Source organism: Magallana gigas, chromosome 10 (assembly GCF_963853765.1).
Source record: "Magallana gigas chromosome 10, xbMagGiga1.1, whole genome shotgun sequence".
NCBI lineage: Eukaryota > Metazoa > Mollusca > Bivalvia > Ostreida > Ostreidae > Magallana > Magallana gigas.
The window spans coordinates 8,923,353-8,945,978 of NC_088862.1; the positions used below are offsets into that span (position 1 = coordinate 8,923,353).

The 22,626-nt window shown below is 33.3% G+C and overlaps 2 protein-coding genes and 1 long non-coding RNA gene across 3 annotated transcripts; all 3 read left to right on the forward strand.

Moving 5' to 3' along the window:
• Nucleotides 1-399: 399 nt before the first annotated feature.
• Nucleotides 400-1,571, forward strand: LOC105334000 (uncharacterized). The gene is made up of 2 exons (XM_011437257.4): nucleotides 400-801; nucleotides 1,039-1,571. Exons 1-2 carry the CDS (start codon nucleotides 447-449, stop codon nucleotides 1,515-1,517), a joined length of 834 nt encoding a protein of 277 aa, XP_011435559.2. The 5' UTR covers nucleotides 400-446; the 3' UTR covers nucleotides 1,518-1,571.
• Nucleotides 1,572-12,259: 10,688 nt separating this feature from the next.
• LOC105334006 (complement C1q tumor necrosis factor-related protein 3-like) lies at nucleotides 12,260-13,436 on the forward strand. The gene is made up of 2 exons (XM_066073488.1): nucleotides 12,260-12,639; nucleotides 12,926-13,436. The coding sequence occupies exons 1-2, from the start codon at nucleotides 12,312-12,314 to the stop codon at nucleotides 13,402-13,404; spliced, it is 807 nt and encodes a 268-aa protein (XP_065929560.1). The 5' UTR covers nucleotides 12,260-12,311; the 3' UTR covers nucleotides 13,405-13,436.
• A 4,798-nt stretch (nucleotides 13,437-18,234) lies between these two features.
• Nucleotides 18,235-20,652, forward strand: LOC105333998 (uncharacterized). The gene is made up of 3 exons (XR_010710423.1): nucleotides 18,235-18,734; nucleotides 19,687-19,808; nucleotides 20,124-20,652. It is a non-coding gene; the product is annotated as an uncharacterized lncRNA (long non-coding RNA).
• The last annotated feature ends 1,974 nt before the right edge of the window (nucleotides 20,653-22,626 follow it).

A 22,626-nucleotide genomic window follows, 5' to 3' on the forward strand; every position in this document is an offset into this window, starting at 1 on the left:
CAATGCTTTAGATATGCATTTCTAATGAAAATGAAATGGATAGAAGGAATGAAAATAACCTTATACTGTACAGATAAGTGATTTAGCAAAACAAAGATTTTCAGCCGAATACTTTAGCCCATACTATGGACATTCAAAATATGTGATGGGCAATGCTTACTCATATGTTTTGCGTCTTATTCAAATAGTTTAAATGATCCTCTAAAATATGCATTGAATTTTGAAATGATTCGCTGTTATCGAATGCCGAGTTTCTCATATGGTGAGATATCATCCAATGAGAATTCCTGTTTAGAAAAACATCAACGACTTGTTATAAATCTGAAATTTGAAATACTATTGTATATAAAAGTACATTCAGAGTTTATCTTGTTTGTAAAGTACAGATGATAAGAAATTGTTATTGTTAGATTTTGTACTCAATACAGATAAGACATACCTTCATCATGGACAGTCTCTATAGTCTGTGTGTTATTCTTTGTTTTGCAACTACTGTTGCTTTAGCACTAACAGAATCAAGAGATGCTAAATGGAGGGTCCATATGGAAGAAAAGATGGAAGAAATGCTTCAGATGATACAAAGACAAAATGAAGTGATTGAAAAACAGACAAACACCATTGAAGAACAGATGAAAACTATTGATAAACAAGAGTTGGAAATCAATAATCTCCAAGATAGGGTTGTGAAGCTGGAAAGGTCTGACAGCCAAAAACAAAAAAGTTCATCTGAAATATTCACTGACGTGTCCACTCCAAATGGAACCATCTTATCTTATGAAAAAGATCACATGCACAATGAAGGTAAAACATACATAATTTTTTCAAAGAATATCAAAGTGCAGTGTCTTTATCATCACCGGCTTACATAGTTATCGAAAAGAATTGCCGTTTGACATGGACGTTTAATTCAACAACAAACACAATAATTGCATATCGTGGCTACAATAATCGAAAAAAACGACTTTTAAGAAATTTATTTCTTAATTCTCTGACACCTTTTAATTTTTTTAAACTTCCATCATATATGTTTTCTTTCAGATTCCAAATCCAAGTTTTTTCGACGACTCCTAACACCCGAAGTCGCTCACAATTCTGTAGCATTTTATGCTTACATTTCCAATGATTTTGGTGGAGTTGGGAAGCATCATGTTTTCGTGTATGATACTGAGGTGACAAACCAAGGCAACGCATATAACAAACACACAGGTGTATTCACTGCACCTACTACTGGGTTATACGCGTTCTGCTATACGGCCTTTGCCTCGGGTGAGCATGTTGCAGGGGAAACTGGTAATTATGGGGAAGTTTCTGTCCAGCTGGTTCATAACGGCGCCTACAAGGGTTCCATTTATGTTGATACGGAAACCAACTGGGAAGAAGAAATGGCTACTGGATTTGCTATCCTCATGTTGCAAGCAGGAGATGATGTTGTAACCATGTCGAAAGACGTTGGCCAGGGTTCTTATCATAGCAACGATATTGGGAGATGGTCATTTTCTGGTTTTCAGATTTCCTGAGATATTATCTTAGAAATAAAAAATGAGAATTAAAGTTATCATGCACTATTTCAGTGTTATCATGTTGCTATTTACATTATTTTTTTGTTCGCCGAAGACATAAGTATTATAATCTTAAAATACGGTAAACCAACTTTTATTGCAATGGCCTAATTTTGCAATTTTGGAGAAAAACATTCGTGACGATTAATTCCAGTGATCAAGATGTTGATTATGTGAAATATATTTTTTCGGGACATTTCGACACTTGTCCTAGAAAAATATACTCTCATCTCTAAAGCTCTTGCGAAGCTCGTACAGTTTATCGCACGCGGATAAAAGTTGGTTCAGAGTGAAAAGTTACCAAGGAATGTCGATGTTACGATTTTAAAGAAAAATCACCTTAGTCTGTAACAATCATGGCCTCTATTAAATACTTTCATTATTGATATTCGAAAAGCTAGTAATTCGACGACTCATTGCATCTTAAGTCGTCCACAATCCTGTTGCATTATTTCCCTAAATTTTAAAAGATATTTGGTAAGCTGGCATGCATCATGTTTTCGTGTATGATACTGAGATGACAAATCAAGGCAATGGAATAGCAAACATACAGGTGACTTTACAGAACCTTCTCCTGAGGTATATGCCTTCTGCTACATAGCATTTTCCTCGGGTGAGCATGTTGCTGGGGAAACGGGTTATCATGGAGAGGTATCCGTCCAGCTGGTTTACAACGGCGCCTACCAATGCTCTATTAATGTTGACGTGTTGACACGGAAACCAACTGGGAAGATGTTGCAAGTCGGAGATATCCTATTGACCAAATCAAAAAGGGTTCATTTCATAGCATTGACATTGAAAGATGGTCATTTTCCGGATTCCAGATTTACTAGGACATTGTCTAAAACATTTCAATCAGAAAAAAATCAGATAATAAATTATTTCAGTTTTATTATTTTGTAATTTGCCATTTTGATGTTCCTTAATCTTACCTAAAAATAAGTTGATATGCATGTTGATGGGCCTCACTTCAACGATATTAGCTACTTTGGCTACCAACAAATAATGCTATGCTTTCAACCACTTTAGCAAACATCAGCTGCAAGATATGAAATATCACAAAAATAGTAGGATCATGAAATTAATAGATGTCATGGTGTTGACTAAGAAAAGAAACAAGGAAGGATGAATTTACCTGGAATTAGCTTGTAAGACGAGCAAAGATTCTTCTTGAGATAAAAAAATGCAAACGAATACAGAAGATTACTCAAATTGTCTAAACATAGAAAAAATTACTTAAAGTGACCCTTTTGGACTTCAAAGCAAAACACTGTAAAGACTAGCATCCAGCATTTGAAAATACTAATTCATATTGACATTAAAATTAACTGTTAGCATGGACATTGACATATTTTGACGATTTGGAATTAATAATCTGAGTCAGGCGACGCACACTTTGCCATCGAAGACGTTTTGGGTTGACCATAATAGCGACCACCGTATTATCAAAGGTGTCTTCTCACTTAGCCAACATTCCGAAAAATAAGTACAAGTAAAATACAAGTAAATCGGTGTTGGTTAAGTGGGAAAGCAGGTGGAGATAAAAAAAATTGAGTTACCGATAAGCTGTAGTCTGTTTTCAGATGAATGTGGGGGGAAATAAATTACTAGTATTTGTTTCAGTAAAATTAATACAAAATTACCTTGATTTAACATAATTTGGATGAAAATATAATTTATTAACTTAAAGTCATAAACTGTAAATTTTCCTTTTTGCGGCTTGTTAAGGCTGCCCGATTAATTTCACAGCGATATGTAGAAAGTCACTTGTCTGTACTGCAAAAGATATGACGTCATAGTTAACTTTGACATCACGATCTGCATTCCTTTCGATCGTTCTTAGGGAATGTATCATAACGTAATAAGTGATATTCATTGCGCATAATAAAACCGCTTCATTCCTTTACAAAAACACTGTTGTAAATACTAGTGATACTAAATTCAATATTACCGATATGGAGTATAAAAAAATCTAAAGCTTCGTAATAGGTAAATAACTATTCATAAACTAATGGTTTTGAGACTCCCCCTGCCACGTGTAATCTAATGGGTGGTGATATGTAGGCCCTATATACATATAAAAACGGCTTGGCGCAAAAGAAGATAAAAACAATCTTACGTGAAATCGGGAGAGAAAATAAGAACCAATGTAAATCTTGTTGGGGGAAACCTTCCGATTGACCCGATTTTGTGTAAATCGAGCCTAAAAGGAAAAAAATGTGCCTAATTTCGATGGCGGTGCGAAATGTTTTGACAATATTTCAAATAAACGAAATATTTATATGAACTCCCAGCAAAAACTGCAAAATACACTACTTATCGAGGGATTTTTTATAAAAATATTTCTGATTGAATGTCATTATTCACATGCCCCGATGCGATTTTTATAGATTATTTACCGTGTTAGAATACAACCGTCACGTACTTAAGAAAAATATATGACATCACAAAAATACATCAATATAGTGTTGGATGTCACTGTTAATTTATGTAATAAAAGTTTAAAGAAACTCGCTCGGTTAAAGTATTTTTCGATAATTAAAATAGTATCATTTTTCGATATATATTTAGCTTCGGACAGCCTTACCATAGCCGCGTTAATCTGTGGCTCTAATTGATCTGTATTTTAAGATTAGAGTATCTTTATAATATTTGAATTTGTGTATTAATAAATACACAATGAACATAAAAAGAAGTAAACGTTAATTGTCACGACGCTTCATACATAAAGCACTACATAGGAAGCATGTATTGATCCTAACAATTATGTACAGGTAGTGCATTGTCACATTAACATGAATTCGAATTCGAAATGATAAGATATTTTTGTTACGTGTAGATTTGGCACCTATTATAGATATGATAAAACATGGATCACCGTTATACTGTCTGTGTTATTCTGTGTCTTTTCACTACTGCTGTAGCCTTTTCAGAAACAGACAATGCCCAATGGAGGACCCATATGGAAGAAAGGATGGAAGAAATGCTTCAGATGATACAGAGACAAAATGAAGTCATCGAAAAACAGACCAACACCATTGAAAAACAATCAGGTGAAATCGAGCTCCTTCGCCATAGGGTGAAAACATTGGAAGGAAGGACAGACAACTCAGAAACATCTAATGAAAAAAGTACTGACTTGTCAACAGGAAATGCCACTGCTGCGACGTCAATCGAAAGAGAACTTCACAGTGAAGGTATGGTGGTGATTTACATGTATGCAGAGTCTTTGTTTCTTCCTTTATTTAGTAGACTATTACAGGGGTGTCTAAAAGTGTTTCCACATTGTTTTCTAAGTTCAAGAAGATCTTTGGGATATAGTTAAGCATTAACATGTTGAAATAACTCTTCTAAACTTCCAAGACGATTACTAAATAAATGTTGCTACAAGCAATAATAAATGTTATCCAGTTGTAAAAACCTTGTTTTGAATTTTTAATGTTTAATTGAAAACTTAAATTCCATATCCATATTTTGAAAAGATATACTAGTGTATTATATTATTTTCAAGACATTATCAAACGTTTACAATATTTTTTTCAGTTTCTAAGACTCCGTTTATTCTTAGACGTCTTGCACCCGATGATGCTCCTTATCCTGTAGCATTTTATGCCTACATTTCCCACAATTTTGGTGGAGTCGGTACGCATCAGGTTTTTCTGTATGACACTATAGTAACAAACCAAGGCAATGGTTATAGCAAACACACCGGTGCTTTTACTGCACCCTCCCCGGGGGTTTACGCGTTTTGTTACACGGCCTTTGCTTCGGGTGAACATGTTGCGGGGGAAACCGGGCAGTATGGAGAAGTTGGTGTCCAACTTCTTCATAACGGGGCATACAAGGGCTCTATCTATATTGACACTGAAAGCAATTACGAAGAAGACATGTCCACTGGATTTGCCATCCTCATGTTGCAAGCCGGGGATGTTGTATTGACTATGTCAGTAGATGCAGGTCAAGGTTCTTTTCAAAGCAACTACTACGGAAGATGGTCGTTTTCTGGTTTTCAGATTTCTTAAAGATGTCAAAGAACATGTGAAATAAATTGATGTCGTATGTCGAGACATTCGTTGTTTTGTATTAAATAGATAGGTTGCTACGCCAAAACAATTTCATATTCATTTATGAAATAGAATGCTTTTATACTAGTTTATGAAGGTGGATGACAGTGTCGAAAATGCATGTAATTATCCGAGGTGTCAAATAATACATAATGCAGTATAATTTGCCGTCAGCAAAATTTAATCCAGCGGTATATTTTTAATGTCTAAGCGTCAAATGATATCTGCATCACCAAATAATAGATAAATTTTAACACAGTGGATGCAAGATGAAAAATTGTCGGGCTTTTGCTGGTAATTGTTTGAAAAAATGCATATCGGTTCTGATGATGTATTGGAACAGTCAAATTATTTATATATAAATATACGATGATGCGAAAAAAGAGTAATAAATGTACTTAAGAATAGACAATACCAATATTTTAATATGATTAGATATTATATTTTCAGAAATACTGGTCATATTGTTCTGATCATAATACGGGATAATACAAAAACTTTGCCATGACTGATTAATGAAAAATTATTCGGGTAGATTATATATATATATATATATATATATATATATATATATATATATATATATATATATATATATATATATATATATATATATATATATATATATAGTTAAATCGAAAAAAATATCGCAGTGTCCGGTTTTATATAAAGAAAATTTGAAAAATGAAAGACAACACAGAGTAAAACGTTAGCGCTTTCATTCAATCTTCAGACGTTTTTAAAATAACAATTACGTTACTTGGTGACGTCTGCAATACAATGACGTCATAGTTAAAGTTAACGTTGTAGAGGGATATTTCCGCGTAATCTATAGCGTCATTCAATGAATAATATACACAATACATAAAAAAGTTAAATTATAGCAGTCTGTTGAGGCAAGGTTTTAAAGTTTGAATAAAATGTTTTTCTTTTTCTTTTCTTTCCGTTGCACTCTCTGTAAAAAGTTTATAAAAAGGAAACACTTTAAATTGCCCGCCTCCGCATACATCGATGTGCTCGCTGATTTTTATTTTTCGGTACTCTGGCTCTTTAATTTGCTGTTTATGCACCCGGATTCTTGTTCTTAATGTAGTCCCTGTTTCGCCGATATAAAATTTGTTGCAACCATCACATATACATGTAATGGTATATATTAAATTTTTGGATTGACATGACAAGTCCAAATTTATGCGGAATTGTTTTCCTCTGAAGTCAATCAAGCTGCCTTGTTTTAAAAACGGACACGTGCCGCATCGTGTGTCTCCACATTTAGATACCGTTTTTATTGACGTATTAATTGTAGATGGACAGAGTATCCTCTTAAGGTTCTTTGGTTGCCTTTTACTGTTAATAAACTTGATTTTGGATAAAACGCGAGACATATCTTCATCAGTTTTGAGAACTCCGTTGAGATGATTAACCACTGGAGCTATATTCGGGTTTCTAGGGTTATGGGTAGTAACAAGCGGTAATATTTTAGTTTCCTTGTTGTTCTGTAAAATTGGATTAATAAGATCCTGTCTATCTATTCCTTTGGCCTTCATTATTCCGTCATTGATTAGGTTGATAGGGTAATGCTGGTCAGTTAAAAATTGTTTTAATTCGTTGAGACGCTGATTTCTTGTTTCCTCATCACTGACTATAGTACATATTCTCCTGGCAAGGTTGTAAGGGATGGCCCTCTTTACATGTCGTGGATGGGACGATCCAAAATGCAAATATTGATGAGTATCTGTACTCTTGTAGAAGATATCTGTCGAAATTTTATCGATCTCCTTCTGGACTAGAACATCTAAAAACGGAATTTTTGTGGAACTTTTTTCTATATAATGTGAATTTGATATCTGGATCTAGATCATTTAGAATATTTTTCAACCTTTGTAATTTCGAGTCTCCTTTATTCCATATGATGAAACAATCATCTAAATATCTTTTCCAGTTCTTTTTCAGAGTCTGGCTGAATTCCTCACCGAATTCCTCATTTGTCTTTTTATACAGACGTTCTTCTAAAAATCCTAAGCATAATGTAGCGTATGTTGGGCCCATTTTAGTTCCCATGGCTGTACCTTTGATTTGATGAAAGTATTTGCCATTAAACGTAAATACATTATTCTTTAAAACCATGTCTGTAGCCTCCAATAAAAACTCCTTTGTAAATCTGTTATCAATGTCCGTTCTATATTCGCTGCCAACGTAAATGTTTGAATCGCCAAATATGTAACGTCACTGGTATATGACGTTACGAAATTTATGACGTTATAATATAATGCAGGGTTTTTCGCGTCAAATCGACTTATTGACGTTTAGCGCACCTGTTTAACTCATCGTATTTTAAATAGATTTAAAAAAAAATTATATTTGATAATAAAAGTAAATTTGAAATGACAAACTTGAAAGTTTAACCTTCAAAAATAAACAAAACACATTATTTGATTCACGAAATAGAAAATTAAGCGTCTTCTCACGATGAGATCAATCAACATTTACAGCGAGGCTGGCTGTTCCTTTTCCAGGAATATTATAACGAACATATAGGCCTATAAACTTTCACGGTAACACTGCTGTTCAAATGTGGTAACGATAATTTTTAAATTTACACACGTACATGATCGGTCATCAGAATAAGCGTGGTAAAGAAAAGCTATGATTAATGCATCAACTATGTAATATTTTACTTCACTATCATTTAGTGTCAAGAAAATCCAAGTATCTAAGGTTAAAACTGTTAATTTATCTGATATATTTATAAACGGCTCTTAGTATAATGGAGTTAAATATTGTCAGAAAATAGTCACGACCATCCAGCCCATTGAAGGTTATTTACAGGTAGCTATATTTGCAGTATAGTCAATTGTTATCACGATTTTGAATTCGGAACGATAGGCTGTGTCTTGTAACATTCAGATTTGGCACTTATTATATACACGTAGATACAATAAAGCATGGATTGTCTTTATAGTCTTTGTGTTATTTTGTGCTTCACCACTACTGCTGTAGCCTTTAAAGAGTCAGACGATGCTAATCAAGAACCCATATGGAAGAACGAATGAATGAAATGCTTCGTATGGTACAGAGACAAAATGAAATCATTGACAAACAGACGAATACCGTTAGAATACAATCAGTGGAAATTGAGAAACTTCGACATAGGGTGAAAACGTTAGAAAAAAGGCAAAACAACACAAGATCATCCAACGAAAAAGTTAATAACTATTCGACAGGACATGACAATGTTACGATTAAATATTTAAATATAAATGAGCAAACCCCGCTTGTGCACCAGTTATACGTCATTTTAATTCATCGGACTGTATAGTACAAAATCGATATGTAGTGTTATCATAGGCATGCAAAGACACTGAAAATGTAAATTTTATCTTTTATTTCCTAAACCTGGACGATAAATAAAAGATTATTTTAATTCTTACTTTGTATTCTTTATTGCGATTATTTCTGAGGTCCACGCAGAAAATATATAAGCGAGGTTAAACCGGATGCTATGGGGAAAATTCAGCCTGCGCATGAGCTAGCCTGGTTCCTGTGCCTAATGGGTAGCTCAGGGAACCAGGCTAGCACAAGTTTATCTGAATCGGGATTCCATGCCATATGCACACATAAGTTCAAAGGCGCTGTAATTGTAGAGTTGACGGTAAAAAGTAGTCAGTACAGAAACAAAGTATTCCTTTTAAAGAAATAATCGGAATGTGATATGAACTGTCAGTATTATGAATAAGTTAATGTTATGCCGAAACTACAACATGCATCAAATAGCATATAAATTTGCAATGTTTTGTTGTTTTCCGTATACACATGCAACTTAACTTTACTTTTAAAGTAGGCGAGGCTAGAGCACTTCCCGATTAAAATGTTTTAAGCATTTAAGTGTGATTGAATAATTATGTCACTCTATAAAAGTTTAAATCTCAAGGAAAATGCATCAAAATATGAAATTAATTCAAACAAAGCTGCCACTGCATAGTTAACAAAGCAGTGCGAATCGTAATGTGTGCGCAAATAGTAGAATTCGCCGAATGCCTGATACTATACATGCAGACTTCATTAATAGATAGATCATAATTATTTTAGAAGTATGAACCCTTTAAATTCTGAGATAAAAAGTCAGGGCTTTACATATACGTAATCCAACGTACAAATTCAGTGGTTAAAAGCTGGGGGCTAGAGTGGGTGTAATCTCTGATAATCTTAAGGCTTTCACATTTTCGCTGGAAACACATGCAAATGGTCCACGTATTGTAGTCCTTTTTTTAAAGGACAGCAACTTGTTAATGCTTCATAAATCACATAGAAACCAGTTAAAATGCATTATAATTTTTTATGCAATGCAAATATGTTAACCCTGAGTGCATTTTATTCTTGATGGCACAACGATTATGCATTTTGATAAACAAAAGTTTTCATTGCACTTGTAATTAACAAATGAAAAAAAAATAGATAAATAAACACCTCGAGATTAAACTGCAACAGTATTGGAGGCAAATTTTTACTTCAACATTCTTTTACATTGCAAAGAATTGTAAGCTTTGTGTCTCGCTTTTAACTCAACGAATGACACTTAAATCTTGGTTGCCTATTAAAAATGCCTTTCAGAAGCATTGCAAACATTACAATCGGAAAAATAATTTGTGACATAAATCGTGACCATGCCACTTTATTTATACACTTTTGACAAACATCCTTGTGTAAAACTTTTCTCCTTTTCTAATGAATGGGAACTAGATCACTATGTCCTACATATATTAAATCTAATGGTGACGATGGTAAATGATATCTAAAAGTTATTATTCCCGGACTCAAAAAAATTTAAAAAACTGGTTAGTTGAATAATAAGTCAAAAATAACAATATGTGATATGCATCACATGCACGGTTTAAAGTGTTATTTACTAACACATAATGCAATAAATATTTGCTTAGATTGTCAGAATGATTCTTAGAATGTGTTAAAACAAGAGGCCCATTGGCCACATCGCTCACCTGAGCAACAATGGCGAACTTCTTTGACCAAAACACTTTAAATAATTGAGAACAGTAAAATTTAATGTCTAGCAAAGTTAAGTACCATTATTTTCTGATGTAAGACTCAATATTTTATATATATTATGATATAAAAATTATATATAACACCCGTATATTATTTCCTGCAGTTTTTGCACATATGTGAACAGTATGAGCTCTTTAAAGAAAAAAAATTTCATACATTTTCTTAGACGTATATCAGTTTAAAAATCAGTACCCATTGTGAGCTTACCTTGTTGTGTAATCATAATTTGAACATGTTGAATCTACAAAATAAATGGATGCCAACATTTTGTTTCATTAATATTTTGTCTCAGAGGTCATGCAATACATATCTAGTTCATATGATGAAAATACTGGAAAAGGTGGTCCCATTAACCTGCAATATTTTTGTTTGGTTTATTGGTATTTATAAAAAAAAAATTAGTATAATTTTCATTTTCCACATCTAAGTGATTTTTTGTGTGTTTATTTAAGATGCTAAGCTCTATAAATATACCATGCCGATGAGATACATTTAATTTTCACAGTTCTTATCTCATATGTGAATGATTGAAGAACAGGGGATCGCCAGATAGTCTGGAAGGCAAAGGTGGCTAAGGCTACAGTCAAATTGGTCTTTCCTTAGATAATTTTAAAATTGGTCTTCCCTTAGATAATTGTTTACCTGGTGTAAACTTGTGTGACGTCTTGATCGAGGGAAACATTCGAATGGAAAAAGTTGTCACATGATATGTTAAAAAGCTATATAATTCAATGTATTGTCAGGCATACAGGAATCATTTTTGAACTAAGGCCCATCAATTATTTTCATCTTTCATCAAAACAACAAACTGCTACAAAACAAGATGATTTTCTGCTGCAATATTTTATTTAAAATAAAGATAGTGCAAATATCCTTTTAATTATAATGTGTCAAAACTGTTTAAAAGACCTTGTTTTTATTTACTCCTTTGAAAAATACAAAAAATTGTTGCAGATTTCATATAATTCATCAAATGAGAAGGGACCCCACACAGTAGTTACAGCACTGTTTTTTTTTAATTTTCTAGTAAGATTATCATTATGATCAACAAACATTTCAGTGTCAGTCGTAGGTAGAATTATAAACAACTTTTAAAAACTTATCTAATTTGTTTAATTTATTTTTTTTTTTAATGTTTTCATACATTTTAAGAAAGACATTTTTAGATAATATGTTTTGTAATTGTGTTAGTAAGTGATACATAAAATCAGTCCATTTGCTTGAATATAAATAAATAGTGTGCTTGAGAAACAAGGTGAACAAGTATTGGTGGTATATTAAAATTGTCCGAACATTAATATCTAAGTCACTGCTCCAGACTCCAAGGCAATATTAAAAGTTTGATCAAAATGGGCACGATTTAGAAGAAAATTTAGCTTTAACAATCATTTAGTATAAAGAAAGTTTAAGTATCTCTAAAACTTTTAATCTTTTCTTATATCTTTAAATAGGGCTCTTCGTCCAAAGGTCTAAGAATAAGCACGACCATCCAGCGCTTTTAAGGTTATATTCTGTAACTAAACGTTTAGTACAATCTAATATTATCGTGGTTTTATTCCGAACGATAATCTGTTTCAGATAACGCCTAGATTTGGCACTTGTTATACACATGTAGATACAATAAAGCATGGATTGTCTTTATAGTCTCTGTGTTACTCTGTGCTTTGCTACTATTGCTGCAGCGTTTCCGGAATCAGACGATGCTAAATGGAGGGTCCATATGGAAGAAAGGATGGAAGAAATGCTTCGAATGATACAGAGACAAAATGAAGTCATTGACAAACAGACGAATACCATTGAAAAACAATCAGTGGAAATTGAGAAACTTCGACATAGGGTGAAAACATTAGAAAAAAGGCAATACAACTCAAGAACATCCAACGGAAACGTTACTTACGAGTCGACAGGACATGGCAATGTTACGTTATCGACTGAAAAAGAACTTCACGGTGAAGGTATTTAAATCTTCTAGAGTCTTCTGTCTTTATTTATTCACCAACAATGATCCGAAATTTTACCTTGGTTAATGCTGTACTTTGTTTTCTGACACCATCCATTCATGTGTGATGTAAATATTTGGCAATGGCATTTTGTAAAAACTAATATATGATTTCATAGGGATATGAGTTGCTACTTTTTTTGAAAAATATTCAATTGTAAAAATCATTTAAGTTTTGTTAGTTTCATAGCTACTTCTATCATCAAAAAATTCATAATTAACGTTTATAACATCTTTTTCAGTTTCTAAGACTTCGTTTGTTCGCAGACTCCTTGCACCCGAGGTCGCTCACAATCCTGTAGCATTCTATGCCTACATTTCCATCGATTTCGGTGGAGTTGGTTTGCATCATGTCTTTCTGTATGATACAATCGTAACAAACCAAGGCAATGGATACAGCAAACATACCGGTGCTTTCACTGCACCGTTCACGGGGATTTACGCATTTTGTTACACGGCCTTTGCTTCGGGTGAGCATGTTGCTGGGGAAACTGGGCAGTATGGAGAAGTTGCTGTCCGACTTCTTCATAACGGGGCATACAAGGGCTCTATTTATGTTGATACGGAAAGCCAATACGAAGAAGAAATGTCCACTGGATTTGCCATCCTCATGTTGCAAGCCGGGGATGTTGTATTGACTATATCAGGATTTGCAGGTCAGGGTTCTTACCATAGCAACCTCAACGGAAGATGGTCATTTTCTGGCTTCCAGATTTCTTAAAAATGTCAACGAACATATTAAATAAAAGCAGGATGTTGAGATAATCGCTGGTTTGTTTTATTCATAGTGTCATTTGTATCGAAATCAATTGAAAACATTATTCACATACTAAATAACTAAATTTGATCGTAGGTGAAAGTCATCAACGTTTGTAGAATATTCGCATATATATTTATGCAACTTTTAAAAAACTTATCCAATTTGTTTGATTTAATTATTTTAATGTGTTCATACATTTTATGGATAAAATGTTCTGTAATTGTTTGTTAATTGATACATAAAATCAGTCCCTTTGCTTGAATATAAATAAATAGTGTGCTTGAGAAACAAAGCAAACAAGTATTGGTGATATATTAAAATAGTCCGAACATGTAAGTGACTGCTACAGGCTCCAAGGCAATATTAAAAGTTTGATCAAAATGGGCACCATTTAGAAGAAAATTTAGCTTTAACACTCATTAATATAAAGAAAGTTTAAGTATCTCTAAAAACTTTCACAATCTTTTCCTAAATCTTTAAATAGAACGTTCGTCCAAAGGAGGTAAAACATGTCTAAGAATGATTACTACCATCCAGCACTTTAAAGGTTATATACTGTAACTTTACGTTTAGTACAATCTAATGTTATCGTGGTTTTATTCCGAACGATAACCTGTGTCACATAACGCCTAGATTTGGCACTTAATATACATATGTATATACAATAAAGCATGGATTGTCTTTATAATCTCTGTGTTATTCTGTGCTTTGCTACTATTGCTGCAGCGTGGCCGGAATCGGGCGATGCTAAATGGAGGGTCCATATGGAAGAAAGGATGGAAGAAATGCTTCGGATGATACAGAGACAAAATGAAGTCATTGACAAACAGACGAATACCATTGAAAAACAATCAGTGGAAATTGAGAAACTTCGACATAGTGTGAAAACATTAGAAAAAAGGCAAAACAGCTCAAGAACATCCAACGGAAAAGTTACTTACGAGTCGACAGGACATGGCAATGTTACGTTATCGACTGAAAAAGAACTTCACGGTGAAGGTATTTAAATCTTCTAGAGTTTTCTGTCTTTTTTTATTCACCAACAATGATCCGAAATTTTACCTTGGTTAATGCTGTACTTTGTTTTCTGACACCATCCATTCATGTGTGATGTAAATATTTGGCAATGACGTTTTGTAAAAACTAATATATGATTTCATAGGGATATGAGTTGCTCCTTTTTTTCCTAAAATATTCAATTGTGAAAATCATTTAATTTTTGTTAGTTTCATACGTACATGTACTTGTTTAAAATATATCATTCTCAGTGTTAAAAATATCTTAGTTTTTAGTTTCAGAGACTCAGTTTATTCGCAGACTCCTTGCACCCGAAGTCGCTCACAATCCTGTAGCATTCTATGCCTACATTTCTAAAGATTTCGGTGGAGTTGCTGCGCACCATGTTTTTCTGTATGATACAATCATAACAAACCAAGGCAATGGCTACAGCAAACACACCGGTGCTTTCACTGCACCGTTCACGGGGATTTACGCGTTCTGCTACACGGCATGTTGCTGGGGAAACCGGTGATTATGGAGAGGTTGCTGTCCAGTTGGTTCACAACGGGGCATACAACGGTTCCATTTATGTTGATACGGAAAGCCATTACGAAGAGGAAATGTCCACTGGATTTGCCATCCTCATGTTGCAAGCCGGGGATATTGTACTGACTATGTCAGGATTTGCAGGTCAAGGTTCTTTCCATAGCAACACCGGCGGAAGATGGTCGTTTTCTGGCTTCCAGATTTCGTAAAAAAAAATGTCAAGAAACATATTAAATAAAAACGTTTTGCATAGATAACCCTTGTGTTATTTGGATCGAGATCAATTTGAAACAATATTTACATACTAAATCACTAAATGTGCTTGTGGATGAAAGTCAAACTTTATAGAGAAACCCAATATATGCTTTTGCGTAATGTAAACAGTTTTATAATAAGGCGGAAGAGAAATTTATCAAACACCTTAACAAAATCAATATTCAATATATAAGCAATAGAGTCTACCCTTTCCTTTAGTGGTAAATTTATATAAATTGGTAGAGATTAGTAAGGAAAAAAATAAAAGTTAAGTTTGCAAGAAACTAATTTAATTTTTTGCAAAGAATGTTACCTCATTAGAAGCAGATGAAATACCAAACGAAATCCTAGCAGCGTATAAAACCTCCTAAAGGCAATAGAAAATTTAGAAAACTTTATGACCTGCTTTTATCATAAAGTAAAACACTTTGACTGAAGTATTAAGCCAAACTGTAAAATATTTTCGCTGTTTTCAAAATATCTATAAGAAACCGACCGTCTTTTATCTATTCGAACGGTTTGAATTTTTTACTCCATCTTTTTTTCAAATTCTAAGAAAATATCTCTCATAATAAAAGTACTTGGCTCTTGGTTTACAGTTTTAGATGGCGTTCAAAATGTTATTCAGCCTATAATATAAATAATATTTATACTATTTTACTCTGGATGTATTTAATGTATTTCAAGGTTGTAAAAATGGCAAAAAATTGGAATCAAGCGTTTTTACAACATTGGAGATGTAATTTTGTTTTTCAATTTTCAATTGAGTCCTTAGATAAATTAACAACTGTGCTTCGATGATACATTTAAATATACATGTACATATACATCTAATTTTTTTAATTCCTTAGATTGGACATAAAATCGCACTTGTAATTAGCAAATGAAAAATGAATACTATGGCATGTAATTAAATTCCTCGAGATTCAACTGCAACAATTATGTAGGCAAAATTTTAAGAGAAAAACGTAGCTGCCATTTGAGCTGCACTTAAAATCTTTAAAACTTAAAACTGCCGATTTAAACAGAGAATCGATTGTAGTACCGCTTAGCCAAACTTAATTATACGCTGTCGACAAACATCCTTAGGTGTAATACTTTTCTTCTTTTCTTACGAATGGGAATTAGATCATTCATGTCCTACATATAATAGACCCAATGGTGACTACTGGAAATGATACCTTCAGCAATAAAATGTAAGCATGTTCAAAAACTCAAAAACTGGCTAGATAAATAGTATGTCAGCGGGAACAATATGTGATATGCATTATATGCACGGTTTTAAGAGGGGTTTTTTTCTAACACATACCGTAATACAGTATCCAATTAATATTTGCTTAGATTGTCTTTAAAACCCTTAAAATGTTGTAAAAAAGCTTGAATTACGTTACTCGGAATTCTCTCAGAATGATGCTTAATATACTCTGTAGAATTTCACAGAACCCATGGGATGCCCAACAGGTGAAGTATATCGCCTCTACTTAAAACACCTTTCTACTCAATTTCATGGCTTCTCGCAAAACAAACTTCCGAACGACTGTGGATTAATTTCGATGTTTAATCATAACAAAATGGCGCAACATCTGTGTTCTATTCTACAAGCTTGGAAAGAATTTTAATGCTGAACGTAACCTAGATTTCACCTTGAGAATACGATGCCATAGTTTTAAAGTATATCATGTATGTGGCTTGAAGAACTCATGCTTTCTAAACAAAAAGAAAGAATTGTGCATATAATGTAGATACAAATTATTGTCGTCGTTTATTGTTTGTTATTTGTTCTTGATTGTTGCATTTATTGTTGGTTCAGTAAATTATGTTCTTGCTCTAACGCGTATTGTTGCGATAAATATGTTGCATATGATTGCATGTTGCATTTATTATTGTGGCGATAAAATATACGTTTGTGATTTTATTGGTCGCATTTATCACATGTATTGTTGCGATAAAAAAAAAAGAAGCTTGGTGTTGCTTTTGTTGTTTATTTTATGTTAAATAACCATAGTGATCATGTTTATTTTGTTGCTTTTGGTTTATCTTTGTTATGACATAAGATTTTTAATTTGATATTTGCTAATTACTACAATTTTGTTGTTTTCTTCGGGTTGATTTATGACGATGGTTTAATGGTATATCAAATTCTCTCGTTTGCAGTAAATGTCTCCTCTTTTTACTAAATTCTGTAAATTTGAGATTTCATTTATTACACAAATCTTAGATATGAATCGTAGAATTAAATTTCCGGGTTTTTTCCTTCATGCAGATAAAAATGTTGCTCGCGACACAATAACATGGCTGCAAAATAATCATGTTGTGATGTCAAACATGCCAAATTTCGGACAATGATCGAATGTGATAGCATATTGTGACGACATATTAAGTTCTTTAAAGAAAGGGGTGGGGGTGAAAATTTGTTGTCCAAGGCAATAATACATTGTTGGCATCATTTTCGAGTGTATTAATTTTTGTGCTCGGTTTTCGGTCTTTGTCATCTAAATGAACTTTGATAAAAACCCCAGTAACTAGGATTTTTAACAAAGCCAGGTAGGTCTATTGATAACCAATTTCGATGCAGATACACCACATATTTACTACTTATTGAATTTTACATGAATACTTATCAATATGTTAAAAGAAAAAATCCAATGCTCTTAGCTTTGTTGTAATGGCGGAGGTTAAATATAAACATATACTTGAAAAAAGGCGCTGTACAAACTACCCTTCATTATGTTCTCAAGGATTCATGAGCAGTTGTTTGGTGATTTCTTTAAATGTTTTGTGAATTCAGAAGAGTACACACTGTGATCAAAAACCTTCATTTAAACTCTATCTTTGAGTAAACAGCGGCACTGGTGATCACTGATGTCTATTCCCCACCATTGAATTACATTGTCATATGCAATTAAACTCTTATTTTGAAATGCAGAATGTAAATTAAACATTGGAACGACAGAAATGCAAATGATTTCGACCCACTGTATAATGACATTGCCGATCGCCATTTCTTTCCATCACATTAAACGGTAAGTGGACTTAAGTAGATTTAAGCCGCCTTCCTGAACATCGCATATCTGATGAAGAGAGCTCGCTGAGAGAAGATGGAAACTTGATGTGCATAAGAGAAGCAATCATCTTAAGACTTAGTGGCCTTTATGTACAGAGACACAGCAGTATCTACATTCATATCGCACACCTTCGGTGATACAAACAAGAATTGCAGGAGCGATAGAGGAAGATAGAGAGAAGAATTTTTACGGAGTGAACGAATGGGATGGACAGAGAAACGAGTACTTGTTTAAGAAAAAGATCCATAACTGCTTGATCGGGAAGCGGCTTGCATTGTGAATATATTTTCAAGTGCTTTCTGACTGTGGGAAGAAATAAATGGAGAATTTATATACATGCATTGTTTGATTTTGGTCTTTGTTGTATGGAATCGTTTTCCCCACTGGCATCCATTCGGAAGTTGTTGAAGTTTGTGGCCGCATTAAGTAAGTACATGTAAATGATATCGTTCATGATATTGTTTACACAAGCCATGTTTCCATGTTATCATGAGATCAAAAACAACTTATGTAAAATGCGATATGGATATAAACAAATTTGCAATGCGTTTTGGGGGGTTGAAAAAATATTGCAATAAAGATATCAAATATGATCGTCGATTTTTATCAATAATGTATACAAAACGTATAAATGCCTCGATAGTGTAGTGAAATTTTCTACGGTATACTCGTTGCATTTCACGTTCGTTTATCTTTTTTAAACACAAGGTCATTGTTTTATTTTGATTAAACTGGTGGTTAATTTGTTGACCATCCAACCTCCTTAAAACCACAATGGTAACCTACAAAGAAATTGATAAAACGTAACTTATTAGAAACATTAAATATGTTTTAGTTTAAAGTTTACTGGGTTTTAGTACACGCTTGACACTTCACTTTTACTAATGCTGCATTTACACCAGTAAACTTTAAACTAAAACATATTTAATGTTTCAAATAAGTTACGTTTCATCATATTTTTATTTTTAGTTTACCACTGTGGTTTAAGGATGTTGGATGGTCAACACATTAACCATCAGATCTACGTTAAACTTTTAGACGTGCTATTTTTGGCCTTAAATTAGCATTTGGTGAAGAAAAAAATCTAAATACTTTAAAATTTGTATTCATACAGAGCTCTTTTTCTAAAGAAAGTAAATACAGCCCTAAAAATTGCCGAGACCATTCGAACCCTCCTAAATATTATAGCTTTTTCACGCATTGTGGGTATTTGATAGTTTTTAAATCTTAATTTCAAAAACACCATGACTGATTCGATCAGAACTATTGAAACTACCTTTGTCTATTTCGTTTCGTAATCATATTGAAATTTATAAATATAGAGAGTGGATTGGGAGATCCTGAATCTAATCAACTAGTACTGATTTAATTGCTGTAGGTATCATATCGGGTCACGTGAATGGTCTGACGTGTTGGAAGTGTATTGGAGAGGAATGTAGTGGGGAGAATTTTGAGGAGTACTCAGAGAAAATCCACTGTGAACAAGGCGAATCGTGTATGGTAGGACTTTCACATTAAAATTATTGCAATTATTAAAAATCGTCAAACAATCCTGGTAATTCTTTATTCTAGATCACCATTACATAATATGTTCACTATATGCATCCATAAAGACACATGGATGATTGTATTTGCGTGAAGACATCTTAACACGTGTATCAGTTGTATTTCATGGGAAATTTGTAATTATTTGAAATATTCACTCAGTTATTATTTACTGTACATGTGACACTGATAATTAAAATTCCAATGTACTTTTTATCATAATCATTATTAATATCATTATCATAAAAAAGTAAACATTATGGATTGCAGAAAGTTGTGTTTGAAATGGTGGACTACCCTTCTCCTCTGAAGTACGAGTCGGTTGTTAGAACGTGTTCGAGGGGTCCTTGTGAACCCATCACCATGGAAACATTTAATGGCTGTCGAGGAAAGACTCGATCCTACAGATTCTACGGGTGTTCGATTCGAACGTGCTGTGAAAAGGACTACTGTAATAAGACTGCTAGTACAACAATGGGAGGATTCTGGGCTTCATTACTTTTCCCCATTTTTGTGATAAGAATTCTTTAGTCCTTTTTGTTATAAGATCAATCCATGAACTTAAATCCATGATAATCACAATTCTTTTGTTAAAAAAAAGAAGAATAATACATTTCTTTTATTTCGCATAGTATATTAAGTTTGAAATTTGCTATCAGGTTGTAATTAATTGACGAAGAATAATCAGTCAAACGAAATTAAAACGTGATTTTTTGCCGCTATTTCGGGCAAAATATGTTATATAGAGAAGTAGAAAAGTAGAAAAGACTTTAGTGGATTGTTTTAAAACAGCAATACATTGAATACATTGATACAAGAATAGAGGTTTATGTCTTCTTTTTTTGCATGTACCATAAAACAACGTACTGTGGTTTCATCAATATTCTTTGAATACCAATTTTCGTGGATTTCGTTGTTAAGTTGATCCACGAAATTAAATGTTCATTGAAGTTCAATTTCTACTAACATTTTGTATTGATTGGATCATTGGCCACGAAATTACGTATCCTTGAAACTGTGGTTTTCAGAAAATCCACCAAAATTGATACCCACGAAAATTAATGAAACCACAGTATATACCTCTAGTATATAGATCTGTTAAAGACATTCGTCAGTGTAATACACCCAGGAGACTCCAAAACGTTTATCTGACTTGGATCATTAAATAGGATTGTGTCCATGCATTGTATTGACATTTGCTTTTGATCTTCGTGGTAATTTGAATAGATATTCTAAAACTGAAATATCAAAAGAAAATGGCTTCACTTATTGACCTAATTACAAATCTGTCATCTCTCGCTTTTGTGAAAACAAATGCAAATCTTTTGTGTTTGTAGATGAATCAAGATGTTTCCCGAAAATCGATGAGATACAGTCTGCCGATTCAGTGACATTATTAAATATATTCGCTCAGATGAATGAACATATGACGCAACAATGTGCTAGATCATTTGGTCTGATTTGTTTGTTTACAGGAAGTTGATCTTATCTTAATTACAGGTTGTTTTTTTTTAGTTATCGAGGCGTTTTGGCCTCGATCTAACCCAACCCTAACTTATATGGTAAATTTTATATATCTACATTATATACATGTATATATTTTATTACATTTTTTCCGATTTCTCTTCTCAAATAGACAACTAGTACCTCTACCCCTCCTATTATTTTTAAAAATTCAAATATTAATTTTATATTTAAAAAAGTGCAATAAACTACTAACATAATGATTAGATAAATCGATTTTATCATTAATATCTTGGAACTTTTTTGATTGGTTGGTTAAATAAAAAGTGATTTGCATAATATGGGATTTCCATAATTTTTGTCAATTGAATTTTTTTTTTTATTTCTCTCTCGGCGTTATCTTTTTATTGCAATAAAAACAGTGAATGGAAACCTTAATATCATGCGGCGAAGTTGATTAAGTTTTGCATTGAATATCAAATGAAAGATACGTCCAGAATTAGTGCTCCTGGAGTTGTTCAGAAAGTGTTTTACCATATGATACAAGACTACACCAGCACTTTTTAAAAAAAAATTAACAACAAAAATACTATATGAACATACATGAACTTCTCCTTTAATTTTGCAGCTATCTAGGGCAAGCTTCTAATGAATTATTTTTTCTCATATTAGAGATAAATGATTTTATTATTTGATATAGACGATGTGTATTAACGTATTAACCAAATTTTCTCTCTTGATACGAGCCCGATCTTTGTTACTTTAACATCTATTACAAAGTAATTATCTAATTACTATATTTACTACATTTAACCGGCACGAAATATAAACTAGGCCCCTGTTGTTTTATTACATTACGCTCGAAACAATCCTTATTATTCATAATTCAAAACAACAACCCTGTACAATCCCGCACCCACCCACCCCAACTCCCCGCGAGAATTGACTTTTCTTGTTTGCGCGTATAGTAAACGACCGAATAACAAAAAAACTGAAGAAATCCAGACTCCAACGCTGTTTCCCTCTATCCCTTTCATCTCCTTGTACATTCATGTATGCTGCATTTGAAGGAAACCATTAGCCATCATAAATGTCTATTGACAACCTGTCTCCCACACTGTACATCAGACCGGCCAGTCATCGTCCCTATCCGCTGCAACTTGTCAGTTAACACTAGGCCTGCTTTGTAGCACGAGGTTTTACTCTATATGAGTGGATCCAGGATTTTGTTTCCGGTGGGGTGGGGGTGGGGGAAGGGGTGGAAATTGTACTGGTTTGCCTGAGGAATTGGCTTTCTGATGCCTAATTT

Coding starts and splice junctions, on each gene's coding strand:
- LOC105334000 (XM_011437257.4), top strand. CDS start 447: ATGGACAGTCTCTATAGTCTGTGTGTTATTCTTTGTTTTGCAACTACT. Junction 802..1,038: donor AGATCACATGCACAATGAAG/GTAAAACATACA, acceptor GTTTTCTTTCAG/ATTCCAAATCCAAGTTTTTT.
- LOC105334006 (XM_066073488.1), top strand. CDS start 12,312: ATGGATTGTCTTTATAGTCTCTGTGTTACTCTGTGCTTTGCTACTATT. Junction 12,640..12,925: donor AAAAGAACTTCACGGTGAAG/GTATTTAAATCT, acceptor CATCTTTTTCAG/TTTCTAAGACTTCGTTTGTT.